Here is a 15747-nt window from a genome sequence, read left to right as displayed (position 1 = left end):
TTACCTTAAATATACCACTGTCATTGACGGACCTGCGTTCCTTTTATAATCTCATCTCAGCCCGTCCCTCTATGTCCTCGTAATTTTTCACGAATCGCGATTGTGTTCATGCGCGCGTCTTTTTTGTGACCCGACACTAAAACTTGGTCGGTAGTTCGGGAGTGTTTGCCGATTGTTTTCCTTGTACACGCGTCTTGTTTATTTGTGACCTCGGCGTTGAAAGTGACGTTTCATAATAAAACACCTGATCGATGAAGAAATAAAACGATTCTTAGTAATTGGCCACCGTGAAATTGAAAACAAACTTTGTATATGATAACTTATTTTGCGGTCAATTAATGGTGCCAGTTACAACCCAAGAAAAATGATTAAATCAATCAATGTTTATTTTTATGCGATTGCAACTATTAAAGGGGCCATTTTGGTAAATTGACAAAATTAATCAAAATGTTTCAGATTCGCAATTTTTTTTGTAGTTATGATATATGTGAGGAAACGGTAATTCTGAACATTTACCGTGCTCTAAAATATCCATTATATGCATCTTTTGACGATTTAAAAACCTGGAAAATATACAGCGTAACGATTTAAGAATTTGGAAAGTTATGTTGTTGTCGTTATATTTTGTAACACTACGAGGATTGCTTATATAGAGTATAAAATACATCACTCATTGTATAAGCACGGATGGCCGAGTGGTCTTTGCGTTAGACTTTTACTGCAGGGGTCAGTGATTCGAGCCCAGTTGAGAGTTACTTTTTCCTTTCGTTAATTGTATTCTTCTCGCTGTTTGCCAAGGCCTTTTTTCTAGACGCTAGGCATAAATGGGATAATACATGCCAACATTTGTGAAAAGGTAACTTTAAAATAAAGAGTCCATTCGTCTTCATAGTGATGCACATGCAATAATTACATACATGTGTATGTTTGTATTGTGAATAAATATCCTATTTTTATTTATTATAATGTTTTATGTTTAAATTGAACAGCCGCTTCCTGAAACAATCGCCGAAATATGCCAAAAAGTACACATGTAATCACAAACTTGTCTCATGTTTTGCAATATATTTACACGTGTATTGCAAACATATATATTCCTGTAAAATATATAACTGTTCAAACAATGTAAACATTCCGCATGCATTATGATTGATGTTGACGATCAAGGAAATAATTACGAAACGTTCAAAGCGGAAGGCAGACATATACATAGAGGTTATGTAATGCAAACCATTGCTAATGATGTTATATAATGTACATGCATACATTTTGTGTTTAATTTGCGGTTTGTGATTGGTCACTTGATAGATTTACTGTCTGTTTATATTGCCCTTTAACATTAAAACGTTAATTAAAATGGATATCGTTATAGATTGATATATTCTTTGGTTCGTTGTCATCTGTCAAAGAGAAGTAAATAATGGTTCATCGATCATGTCTAGTTCCCTGACCTCAAAAAACAATCAAATTCTAGCAGTGGGCTTTGTAATTTCCCAAAGTTCGATCAAATACAGAGCACATTTGCGTAATCATTTATCAATTTACAATTTGATCTTCGAAATTAAATTTTTTTCTCAGTGTAAGGGCAATCTAAGGAGTAATACTGTGACTATCTGATCATTTTAATGAGTCGAGCTCTGAGAAAACTTAACTTAATGCATGTGCGTAAAGTGTCGTTCCAGATTAGCATGCGCCGTCCGCACAGGCTAATCAGTGCCGATACTTTCGACTTTGTGTAGTTTTTCGTTTAAACGAAGACTATTCTCAACGAAAATCCAAACTAGGCGAAAAGTGTGATCCCTCATCAGTCTGGGTGGACTTCTCAGGCTTACCTTGGACGACACTTAAAGGATATGCATTAAGCCCGGTTTTCCCAGAATGAGGCTAATATATGTGTCGTGTTCTGTGAAACCTGGTCATAATGCATGTGCGTAAAGTGTCGTCCCAGATTAGCCTGTGTAGTCCACACAGGCTAATCAGGGACGACACTTTCCGCCTAAACTTGATTTTCGGTAAGGAGGGACTTCCTTGAAACTAAAAATACCATTAAAGCGGAAAGTGTCGTCCCTGATTAGCATGTGCAGACTGCACAGGCTAATCTGGGACGACACTTTACGCACATGAATTAAGCCCTGTTTTCTCAGAACACGACACATATGTTCAAACACTCAGACCTTATTTAGTCCCCATTCCAGTTTCACCAGTTGATAGGTTTACCCGCCGTCCGTCATATCTGTCTTTGTGTGTGTCAGTCCGTCTGCAAAACTCGATACGGAGATACCTCCATAACACATGAAGACACTAGAATGAAACTTGGAAGGCTGTACTTGTAGATTAAAGTCAATTTGAAGTTTACGAATGCCGAATTTATGTTCAATTAAAGTTTTTGTATAGCAAACGAAGTCCTGTTTTAATCTTCAATAAAGACATTAAGAGGCAGAACACATTCAAATGTCTTGGCAAGATTCCTTTTTAATTTGAGAAATAATTTATCGAGATAATGATTCTGTGTAGCAAGCATAATCGAGAATCGAGTCTTCACTGCACAAATCTTGAGGATCGGCTTAACAATTTTGAGTTGATCGGGCTAGTAAAATCCCTTCAAAAATGGCAGGCACATTTTGACTTGATAGTAGGTTCACACATGCATAACCAACACATTGGCCAATAGGAGGTAAACTTAGAAGATTTTTCTTTAAACACGGTTAGATCCGATTTCGTTGAATTGCATTTTTTTAAACAAAACAAAAACGAAAATCTCAAGCAGGTATTTTCTAGTAACACTGCTATATTAATGAATTTGTGAATCGTTAAGAAAAAATCAAACGATGCACAAAATAATACTATTTTCATTGACGACTCTGGTGGGATTCAAACTAACGCCTTAAAAAACAGCCTACTTCAAAGGAAATTTTAATTCACGTAAGTGCTATCGATACAAGCATATAGGGTTGCTAATTTCATTCATAACGATTTTACGACTACAACAGATTTTTAAGTGCTCGATAGTCACGTTAATGGTGTCCGATAGAAAAAAGTTCTAACAAGAGCTTGTCACAGCAGTGCCAAATTCTCGCCGAAATGTGTTTGCTTGTATGACAACATTTGTTTTAGAGAGTAGAATAATATTTGTAAAACATGGCAGCTGTGTCCTATATTTATATTTCAAGGAGCAATTAGTTATATAGTGTTGGAAATATGCTGTAGATTTCTAGTTTCAAGTAAATCCCTTCAGTAGATTTAGAGTTATGCTCCCGACAACAATTTACTTTGAAATTAACTAAAGGGAGATAATTAAAAAACTAAAGTAGATATAGTTATGGTTCTTAGTCACTGCACTTTGCCTACTTGCCATCTGTTTATATTCCATGTTTCAAGTAAATCCCTTCAGTAGATTTAGAGTTATGCTCCGGACAACAATTTACTTTGAAATTAACTAAAAGGATATAATTCAAAAACTAAGGTAGATAGGGTTATGGTTCTTAGTCACTGCACTTCGCCTACTTGCCAGTTGTATATATTCCAGGTTTCAAGTAAATCCCTTCAGTAGATTTAGAGTTATGTTCCGGACAAAAATTTACTTTGAAATTAAATAAAGGAAGATAATTCAAAAACTGAGGTAGATAGAGTTATGGTACCTGGTCATTGCACTTCTCCTAGTTGCCATCTGTTTATATTCTAAGTTTAAAGTAAAGCCATTGAATAGATTTGGAGTTATGCTCTGGACAAATTTTCGGACGGACGCACAGACAGGACCAATTACTATATCCCCTCCGATTTTTTTTTCGCGGGGATAAAAAATGAGAAATGGTTGTCAAGCGTAAATTAAAAACAGACATGTGTGCCAAGAAGCCTTTTGATAATACTACTTTGTAAAGATGATGATTCCTGTTGACAGTATAATGCCGAATTAACAGTCAACAAATACTTATGAAGGTAAACAGTACATAAATAGTTTTTTTAAAGAAACCTTATCGACCGAAAACAGAACACCTCCTTGTCATCTGTCATATAATTAATTAGGTCAATATTTATTAATTCAATTCTTTACACACGAGACCGTAAACGTATCAAGACTAATCGACTAAGTAAACAACTAGTCGCCGTGGCGTAGTTGATATGGTGTCCGTCTAGCGACCGAGAGTTCACGAGTGCGATTCCCTGTGAGAGCCTTCTTTCAATCTCCCCAAAAGACATCAAGAACTGGTTCTACCCAGAATACGGACTCGAGAGTTTTTCAATAAGCATTAGGCTTTACATGTAATCGAGCTAAATTATATAGGTTCAAATTTAACTACGTCGACACAAAATGTAGTGTAAAAGAGTACATGCCATCGCATTTGGTTTCAAACATAGCATAATTAACATGTATAACAATGATTGAAATATACGCGTAAGACAGCTGAGAAATACAAACCATTTTTTAGACTGTTAAAAATCATTTTAGTAGAGCACTCTTTAGTGAACAAAGTGTGCCGAGTGAACGTCAAATGCTGTACGACACGTGATGTACATTTACCTGGAGATGTCGTCCATGTACATGAGACGCTTCTTGACAAGTCACATAGGAAAGCAAATATGATGAATTATAAATATATTTGAATGCGTTTATTTCCTTGTTAGGTTGATGCACGCATGTCAAGGTCGTTACACACCCCACCAAAGTAACAGTGTTTCTTTCACAATGCAAGTTTAACAGTTTTGATCTCACGTGGGTGCAAATCGAATGTGATTACAATGTTGAAAAACTAAATGAATTTGCAAGGGGCATTTCCAAAGGGGGTAATCACGTGATAGTAAAGATGGCGACGTCCATGCCGAGACAGTTATTTTTCGCCGTTTCATACCTTTTATAAGACATCAAAATGGCCAATTGATCTTCAAAAAGTTACTGTCGGCATAACGTTCTATTCAAATACTAAATAGCCATCTGATTTTAATTCGTGGTTTCCTTTCCTTTTTAGATGAGTGATTATAACTACTTGTCGATTAACTCTAACAAGTTAATTGGATTGTTCTCATTCTCTTATATCAATCAACATGAAATGAGGACATAGCAAAAAGTAAAGCAGATGCACTTTTATCACTTATCACTGTTGGCTTCAGTGTCTTTTTATATGGCGTGGTTCTTGAACGCATTATCGTATCGTATTCAAATCTATAGTTTAACCCCGTCAAATGTTTTCTGGATAAAAATAAATGATGATCACAAACCCAATCTCTGTACTTTACTTTGGCGATGTAAACAAGACTAGCCCTTATTGATTGAATCATAAAATTGATAGCGTTAACGCGTTATCTACGTCTCTGGTTAAAACAATCTTAATTAAAATGTTCTGTTATGTAAACGGTTTATCATGATTAATTACAATCATTTAAATAGATATGCTCTTCCAGAATGAATTACGGAAAAACAATGGTGATGAAGCAAGTATTTCATGGTTCAACGGTATTCTTTATCAATATTACGTTAATTATTATTCACATGTTGTCCGTATGTCGGCAACTAACGGGAAGTCATTAGAGCACGCTCAACAAAATAAAGAACGGTATTCCAATGTCTACACACGCGTCCATCCTTTGCATTTGTGGACTGCCGATGACTATGACAAATAACTGACATTGTTATTTCCTATGTTGACATCGTTGTATTCTATGGTAAAATTCGCATATCAACATACAAACCCACTCGTACCGTGAAATCTTTGACACAAATTGAGCGCGTTTTGTGGCGCATTGCACGCAGGTCAATAACAAATCATTGACAAGCTCATGCAATGTAATGCATTAATCATCCTCAAACGTATCAGTATTTAACCATCTTAAACTAAATTCGTCACAAAAACAAGCCCGGTCAGCACAACATTGCCTCACAAAGGTAAAATTAAAGTCACGAGGAAATAATACAAGCCACACAAAACAAGAACGGTTTTCATTTGTTTATATAGGTGCATTTTTAATATTGTACAAATATTGCACGTGGAATGTAAAATATATGTCATGAGGCGAGAAGTATGGAAAGATGGATTTCACATCTTGAAGCAACCTACAACGCAGTCTTAGGATGGGAGCCACTTATTTTCGCCATAGATTAAAAAACTTTAAACGAAGCAAACAGGCTCAGACTTAAATGCAACCAAATAGCACTATATTTAAGCAAAAAGTATTCCAATAAAACATATTGTAACCAGGCAGCTTTATAAATCCCCGCTAATGTGTATGCATATAAGTTTCTTTATTAAACAAAAACCACTGCGTATATAAACCATTATTCATAAAACCCACTATTTATGAAACCAACTATTTAGCTTCTAGTGAATGCCCATAATATAATAAGCTCTTCTGCATATAGAAAACCCACTATCTTTTTTTAAAGAAAATATCAAAACCAAAAGTAACAGATAACAAGATGTGTATGTGAAACACTATGTCCCCCACATATATTTGACCTTTGACCTTGAAGGATGACCTTGACCACTCAAAATGTGCAGCTCCATGAGATACACATGCATGTCAAATATAAAATTGCTAGCTTCAATATTGCAGAAGTGACATTACATGAGCAATTTTGACCTATATATTTGACCTTGAAGGATGATCTTGACCTTTCACCACTCAAAATGTGCAGCTCCACGAGATACACATGCATGCCAAATATCAAGTTGCTATCTTCAATATTGCAAAAGTACTCATAAAATGAGCGATTTCGGCCACATATATATGACCTCTGACCTTGAAGGATGACCTTGACCTTAACCTTTCACCACTCAAAATGTGCAGCTCCATGAGATACACATGCATGCCAAATATCAAGTTGCTATCTTGATATTGAAATATTGCAAAAGTGTACATTAAATGAGCGATTTTGACCCATATATTTGACCTTTGACCTTGAAGGATGACCTTGACCTTTCACCACTCAAAATGTGCAGCTCCATGAGATACATATGCATGCCAAATATCAAATTGCTATCTCCAATATTGCAAAAGTTATTGCAAATGTTAAAGTTGGTGCAAACCAACAGACCAACCAACCAACAGACCAACAGACAGGGCAAAAACAATATGTCCCCCAATACTTTAGTGGGGGGCATAAAAATAATGTATGCAAACAACATCAAATATTAACAGCCTTTTTTTAAATCTTATAAATGACTTTTAAAGAAAACAAGGCCATTCAATCCTTTTATCATAAGATATTTATAAAGGTTAAGAATACATTCATACCTCTATATGTATGCTCCCAAAACCTTCCATCATACAAATATATATATATAAACACATTTCAAACAAACATAATAAAGATGAGAATAAAAATTCCTATTAACCACCAATTTCACATAGGTGACTATTGGAAGTGACTGTTCCCTCAAAAGGTATGGAAGTGAGGGACTTTCAAACAACTACAACAGCCAAGGTATTGGTAGCAAATTTTCAAGCAAAAAATAGTTTTGTAAACATTGTGTAAAACTGTTAATTTATTCACATTAAATGTAAAATACAAACCAGAAATAGTGGGTAACATCAAATTTCTGCTTTGCAGCAACAACTGATAAATGTTATTTCATTTGAAACCTGAAACCCTATACCACTAAGAGCATATGTTACCATGTTTCCCACTTATTGAGAAACATTCAAACAAAGCCCCCCCCCCCCCCTTATAATTTGGTACAAATGTTATGTTTGAAAACCTGCTATTATGTACCTATGATGACTCTCAATCTATGTTATGAATGGACACCTGTATCCCTATGATTCCTAAATGATTCACAAAATAAGGTCACATGCCTCCCCCACCCCAGTTAATTGTTTTGTAATATTTAAAGTTGGTCTAATGTACTGATGTGTCCCGTTATTATTTTTGTATCCAATCTGTACATCATTTATTGAATCCCTCATGTGTCCGATTTATTGTTTTGTATCTATGTTTGAAGTTGGTCTGGAGAAGCACTGAGTCCCACTACATGTATTCCCATTTTTTTTTATTCTTGCTATACTTGACCGAATATACTCATCCCCATGTGCCCCTCCCCTAATTATTATACATCCAGCTGATGGCCTGTTTTAGCCCACTCTCCCCCTGTGCGGCCCAGACTGGTAGCTTGCTATGGAAATCTGATTTCATGTCGGGCAGATATTTCTGGTAGAGAGCTGCTGATATTTCCACACTGTCTCCTGGAAAGTAGAGTTACAATGCCTGTACATGTCTTAAATTGTTAAGATTATTAGTTTAAACCTGTTAATTTTAGCTTGAACACATCATATTTTAAGATGACCTTTATATTGTCAAGTAAAACATTCAAGTAAAAGTTTCATCAAGATTGAGTCATAAATGTTGCCTTTAAGGAGGACACAAGGTCGTTTTAAGATTTGATCTTGTGATTTAGTTTCTGGACGCACGTGACCCATATTCAAACTCAGTTTAGATATGGTCTTAGTGAACTTTCTGACTAAGTTTTCACAAGATTGGACGCAGAATGTGACCTTTAGAGTGGTAACAAGCTAAAGGTTTAGGATACACAACACAACACCAGTTGCCAGACATAGGTTGATAACAATAGCTAATCTTGAGAATTTTGTGCTCAGGTGAGCTAAAAAACAATTGTGTTCCATGAACAGATAGACATTGGTTGTTAAGCTCACCAGTTGGATTCACAGGTACTTGAGTAGTGTCTGCGCAGAATGGCTCCTCTATTGTCTCTAGAACAACCTCATTGTATTCTGTCTGGCTGAACTGGGTCCCCTGAAAACAATCATTGCAATCACAAAAAATGAACCTAGACCTGGGAAATCTGGGTTTAATGCATGTGCGTAGAGGGTCATCCCAGATTAGCCTGTGCAGTCTTCACAGGCTAATAAGGGATAACGCTTTCCTCCAAAACTTGATTTTTGTGTTACAAATAGACTTTCTTCAAACGAAAAATACAATAAAAGATGAAAGTGTCCTCCCTGATAAGCTGGTTCAAGCTGTAATTAGGCTAATCTGGAATGAGACTTTACCCACATGCATTAAGGTCAGATATTCCAGAACAAGGGTCAAATATTATAATATAATTGAGTCGCATATTATGTGCATCTATTTAAGGGTAAAAAACTGTTAATAATTATTTTAAAAAATGTATTGATCACTTTTAACAGCAAATATAAAATTATTAAAGCAAGTTAGTATTTCAATTTTTTTAGTACTAAGATCACTTCAAGTAATTATACATCAATAAGCATTACAGGTTCATTATTTAACCCTTTACCCTTTAGATACGTATTTAACCCTTTACCCTTTAGATACGTATTTAACCCTTTACCCTTTAGATACGTATTTAACCCTTTACCCTTTAGATACGTATTTAACCCTTTTCCCTTTAGATACGTATTTAACCCTTTACCCTTTAGATACGTATTTAACCCTTTACCCTTTAGATACGTATTTAACCCTTTACCCTTTAGATACGTATTTAACCCTTTACCCTTTAGATACGTATTTAACCCTTTACCCTTTAGATACGTATTTAACCCTTTACCCTTTAGATACGTATTTAACCCTTTACCCTTTAGATACGTATTTAACCCTTTACCCTTTAGATACGTATTTAACCCTTAACCCTTTAGATACGTATTTAACCCTTTACCCTTTAGATACGTATTTAACCCTTTACCCTTTAGATACGTATTTAACCCTTTACCCTTTAGATACGTATTTTGACGCATTTGTTGTCCTTAAGAAAGCTAAATTTAATTAAAAACCTTTCTAACTAGATTCAAGATTTTAAGACTTTAGTCCAACCTTTAGATACTGATGAGCAGCAAACAGCATAAAACCTGAACAGACTGCAAGTTACAAACACGTCAAAATTCGTTTCTAAGTGGTAACGGGTTAAATACGTATCTGAGTGGTAAAGTATAACGTTAAAGTAATAGGAACATGAGGTTTGGCACAGACAAAACATTAGCCCCTTACCTGATTGATGTTTTCAGTGTAGGAAAATTAATTTATCATGTATTTACCTAGCCTAAGTACTTTTAAGTAATGTCAGCTGCAGATTTTAGTATTTAGTTATTCCTGAAATCACCTCTACATTCCCCATATAGCTCTTTATTCACCTATACTGGTATTGAGTTTCAGCAAAGAGTATTTATTGGTGTTGCAGGACCCAAATTTTTGTTTTTAATTAATTTATCTAACCATAACAACCACAATTTTTGTCTGACAAACAATTGCAATGATCTGTATATTCCCCATATGGCAATCTATTTACATTCTGAGTTTCCTCAATGTAACTAAAGTACAAATTCAGATATAGCTGATGGATCCAGATTTTTTAAACAATGACGGATGAAAAGATGGTTATTTAGACAAATCTGAAACATACTATAATATCCCCCATATGGCTCTCTAACTACATACATAGTTTCATCAACCTGGCTTCACTAATTTTTGTGTTTTTTGTTTTTAGTTTTAAATAATTTCTGAAACCAAATGCAACCATAATATTTGTTGTACAAAAAAGACACTTTGAAATAATGTGCATAGTCAAGATATGGCCCTCTATCCACATACCTAGCTTAAACACTTTTTGAGTTATTGCAGGATCCAGAGTGAGAAGAACTAACTGACAAAGGGACTTCCTCCAATACTTAACTACTACGATCTAGAAAAACTGGTAGCTGATAGACAGTCGATGTGGCATAGTAGATATTGTGTCTGCCTATCGACATTGAGGTCACTGGTTCAGGCTCAATCCCCACTATGGCAGGGTTCTTTAGATCTCCCCCATAGACACCAAGTACTGGTTCTAGTACCAAATGGACTAGAGAGCGTTTGAAATAAGTAGTAAGTACTTTAGATGCAATCAATCTAAAATGAACAGGTTTAAACTAAGCCGATGGTCAGCAAAGAAATACCAGCCCTACTTTATGCATATGCCTAAAGCGTCATTCAAGATTATCCTGTGCAGCCTGCGCAGGCTAATCATGGACAACACTTTCCCTCTGGACTGGATTTTCTGTATATTGACTTCCTTTAACCGAAAAAAATGCAAACAAGCAGACATTCTCATTCAAGATTAGCCCATGCAGGCTGCACAGGCTATTCTATTCTGAGTTTTCTAAGACGGTACCTAATGCAAATTAAACCAGACTCAGAGTTTTTACTCAGAGCAAGGCTAATGTATTAGTTTATAACATTACCTGGATAACATACAGTGCCATAACATTACCTGGATAACACACAGTGCCATAACATTACCTGGATAACACACAGTACCATAACATTACCGGATAACACACAGTGCCATAACATTACCTGGATAACACACAGTGCCATAACATTACCTGGATAACACACAGTGCCATAACATTACCTGGATAACACACAGTGCCATAACATTACCTGGACAACACACAGTGCCATAACATTACCTGGATAACACACAGTACCATAACATTACCTGGATAACACACAGTGCCATAACATTACCTGGACAACACACAGTGCCATAACATTACCTGGATAACACACAGTGCCATAACATTACCTGGACAACACACAGTGCCATAACATTACCTGGATAACACACAGTGCCATAACATTACCTGGATAACACACAGTGCCATAACATTACCTGGATAACACACAGTGCCATAACATTACCTGGATAACATACAGTGCCATAACATTACCTGGATAACACACAGTGCCATAACATTACCTGGATAACACACAGTGCCATAACATTACCTGGATAACATACAGTGCCATAACATTACCTGGATAACACACAGTGCCATAACATTACCTGGATAACACACAGTACCATAACATTACCGGATAACACACAGTGCCATAACATTACCTGGATAACACACAGTGCCATAACATTACCTGGATAACACACAGTGCCATAACATTACCTGGATAACACACAGTGCCATAACATTACCTGGACAACACACAGTGCCATAACATTACCTGGATAACACACAGTACCATAACATTACCTGGATAACACACAGTGCCATAACATTACCTGGATAACACACAGTGCCATAACATTACCTGGATAACACACAGTGCCATAACATTACCTGGACAACACACAGTGCCATAACATTACCTGGATAACACACAGTGCCATAACATTACCTGGATAACACACAGTGCCATAACATTACCTGGATAACACACAGTGCCATAACATTACCTGGATAACATACAGTGCCATAACATTACCTGGATAACACACAGTGCCATAACATTACCTGGATAACACACAGTGCCATAACATTACCTGGATAACATAAAGTTCCATAACATTACCTGAATAACACACAGTGCCATAACATTACCTGAATAACACACAGCCCCATAACATTACCTGGATAACACACAGCCCCATAACATTACCTTGATAACACACAGCGCCATAACATTACCTGGATAACATACAGCGCCATAACATTACCTGGCTAACACACAGCGCCAACATGCCAATAAATTTGCCCCATCTTGGTGCATAATACCTGAAAACATACAAACATATACATGTTCAACTTATACCACCACATAGGGGATGAACTCAATGTTGCAATTTATTCATACAAAATATTTATTTAATTTTAGAAAACAAATGAAAACATGAAACTGGTAATTTTACGAATTAATTTGGGAAAAATATGTACTAAATTTTGACAAAGGAAATGGGGCAAAATTTGTCAAAAACAAGAGATGTGTTTGTCAGAAGCAAAATGCCCCCTTTTGCGCCGCTTTGAAATAAAATTTCAATATATCATTTGGTAGGTTTAGAAATTATCTCCCTTTTAAAGCTTATTCCTTCCGTTGGATTGTATTTTTTTACTTTTGACGTTGAAAGATGACCTTGACCTTTCACCACTCAAAATGTGCAGCTTCACGAGATACACCTGCATGCCAAATATCAAGTTGCTATATTCAATATTGCAATAGTTATCGCAAAACCTTAACCAAGGTTAACGGTTTGGGTCAGAATAACAGACAGACAGATCAAAAACAATATGCCCCCGATCATTCGATCCGGGGGCATAAAAAACAATGAAAACTCATCTATTACCATCAGATAATAAGAAACTAACACGATATTTATCTTCAAAGACAACGATCCATATCTTTTAAATAAACAAAACACAATTACCCAGAAATCAAGCCTGCCCACTGCTTCGCTGCATAGTCTCGAATCTGAAATAAGTGTTAGAATTGATACCCCAGTTGTATGTGTGTGTATTTTTAAGTTCATAAGGTCCTTCCAATGTCCAAGGCTGCATTATGTGAGGACATGGTTCACAGCACAGCAATCCAATCAAGTCACCTACTAGACTCACAAATTTTGAATAATAGCAGCAATTTCCATCTTTGTTTATTTTTACTGAAAACTTTTTGTTGTTGAGTTCTTGTGCTGGATGAGGATGAAGCCAGAGTACCCTTGTCTGGTATGCTGATCACAAACCAAAATCTCACGCGACAGGTTTGGTTGCAAATTGACATTTCTGAAAAAAGAAGTCGTTTAAAAGAAAACGATTAGGTGAGTTTTAAAAAGAACATATTGAGGTAAAGGAAAAAGTGGGAAATGAAGAGGAGAAAAGGATACGAAAATAGGAAAGATGGAAAAAGTCGTAAAAGAGAAGAGTTGTGAAAAGAGAAGGAAACTGTGGAATAACAGGGAGAAGAGATGGAAAAGAGAATGATGCAGGGAAGAAGAGAAGGAAGACGTGGTTAAAACGGCAAAATAAAGAATAACAAACAAATCCGTTGAATTGATATTCCCCGCCAATATGCTTTTGGACACAAAAGTGTTATATTTGACACAAAAAAAGCATTTTTTTAAGATACAAAGGGCCACAACTCCGTTATTAACAGATGGTGTACAATGCCATTTGGTGTGCATCATCCTCTTACCCATATAAATACTCATACCGAGTTTCAATGAAATCCGCCAAAGCACTTTCAAGATATTACTCCGGACACACAAGTGCCGGACGGCCGGACAGACAGACAACGCCAAAACAATATCCCTCCGCCTATGGCAGGGGATAACAAGCAAATTCGTTGAATTGATATCCCCTGCCAATATGCTTCTGGACACAAAATTGTTATATTTGGCACTTAGCTAAAAATGCATTTTTTTAAGATACAAAGGGCATAACTCCATTATTAACAGATGGTGTACAATTCCATTTGGCGTGCATCATCCTTTGATCTATATATATACTCATACCAAGTTTCAATGAAATCTGTCAAAGCAGTTCCAAAATACGGCTCGGGACACAAAAATGCCAGGACGGAAAGACGGAAGGACAACGCCAAAACAATATCCCTCCGCCTATGGCGGGGGATAATGAAAAAAGGAGAGGGCAGAATTGGGAACAAACAAGAAAAAAAGATGGGAAATGAGGAGAAAAGCAGTGTGGAGAAAAGAGAAGGATGGAAATAGATGGAAGAGGTGAAAAAAAGGAAGGGAAGGAACAAGTGGAAAAATTGTTTAAGTCATATAAAAGAGTGGAAGCAATTCAATATATTAAATCATTCAGTATTGTACCTCTCCGGTTGGCCCCCACAGTGTGACCTGGTTCCTGGCGTTGTACTCCATCAAGTCAGCTTCACTCGCTGTCACGCCCCACGAGCGTGCGTCACGGATCCATGGACCCAGAAGGAAGTGAGGATCAGACCCCAGCAGCAGCTCTAGGTCAGACAGTATGTTCATCATGGCACCACCCGCTTTACTGTAGTGTCAATAGTGGGAAGTATTGGACATATAAAAATGCACTAGATGCTGCATCCTTTGAAATCAATAACAGTGCTCAAGCTAGGAATTGAGAAGGACAGTCTGCTTATTTGTCAAAATCACGCTTGTTCAGTTTCTCCCTGAAGAATATTTGCAATATAGCATTTGCTTCATATGTATACACTTCATTTTATATGTATTTTCATTTAAAACATGTTTCTATTATTCATAAAACAATTTTCACATCGAAAATTTATGTTTAATAGAAACATCAATTAAAATGTCATGTATGATAATGGATTTGCCCACTTTACTGAAGTGTCAGGAGTTGGAAGATCTCAGAAAGGCCTGTTGATTCGCTTGATTTTTAAAAAATAAAACAAATGCCAGAATATTGAAGGGTTATTTTGATTTGAATCTATATAATTTAGACTTATTAAATCAAAAGCTTTATTGAGGCTTATTCAAATCCTCTTGAGTCTATTTCCTGGGTAGCACCAGTACTCAGTGTTTTAGGGGATCATAAAAAGATTAAACGTCAGGATTAAACCCAAGACCTTCTGGCCACTAGGCAGATACCATATCATAAGCCACAAATATCTAAAGATCTATAAATAGCTAAGGCTATGATATTGCTTATTTCTCAGAGCAGTCTGGTTGCAGTACAAAGCCACTATGATAACATTGTCCAACTATTTTTGTTAAGGATATATTAAAGAGCTCTAATAGATTTTTTAAATATATAAACTGCACCAGATGCTGACATTATCTGAAAATAATTATGAACACAAAAGTTGTAAAGAGCTAGGCTCCTCATTTAGGGATTATTATTACGTAAATTTATTGCATGTTATCAAACAAGATCTTACTCGAGTGCATCTATGCTCTGGTTCTGATAAGCAGCCAGTATTGCAGTATAATACTGGATGGACAACATCTGAAGCGAGTTGCGACCAATGTCTACCAGATCATACCTGTCAATAGACAACATGACAAA

The 15747-nt window shown here is 36.2% G+C and overlaps 1 protein-coding gene across 49 annotated transcripts in view; it reads right to left on the bottom strand.

Annotated features, from left to right (window-relative positions):
- Positions 1-5924: 5924 nt before the first annotated feature.
- LOC127868847 (alpha-N-acetylglucosaminidase-like) overlaps positions 5925-15747 on the bottom strand; it is a 64049-nt gene continuing 54226 nt past the window's right edge. For 6 of the 49 annotated variants that reach the window (XM_052410988.1, XM_052410940.1, XM_052410939.1 and 3 more), the window contains 6 exons: positions 15620-15724; positions 14565-14748; positions 13164-13207; positions 12024-12516; positions 8644-11965; positions 5925-8175 (listed from right to left, as the gene is read on the bottom strand). In XM_052410988.1, the coding sequence (XP_052266948.1) occupies positions 12426-12516; positions 13164-13207; positions 14565-14748; positions 15620-15724 (424 nt within the window). In that variant the 3' untranslated portion in view covers positions 5925-8175; positions 8644-11965; positions 12024-12425. Of the gene's footprint in view, positions 8176-8643; positions 12517-13163; positions 13208-14564; positions 14749-15619; positions 15725-15747 lie in introns of all 49 variants that reach the window. The other 43 variants (XM_052410963.1, XM_052410943.1, XM_052410948.1 and 40 more) reach the window with 43 other exon arrangements.

This window comes from Dreissena polymorpha, chromosome 2, assembly GCF_020536995.1.
Source record: "Dreissena polymorpha isolate Duluth1 chromosome 2, UMN_Dpol_1.0, whole genome shotgun sequence".
Classification (NCBI taxonomy): Eukaryota; Metazoa; Mollusca; class Bivalvia; order Myida; family Dreissenidae; genus Dreissena; species Dreissena polymorpha.
Note: the sequence above shows the minus strand (reverse complement) of the source record. Positions and strands in the feature narration are given on the sequence as shown.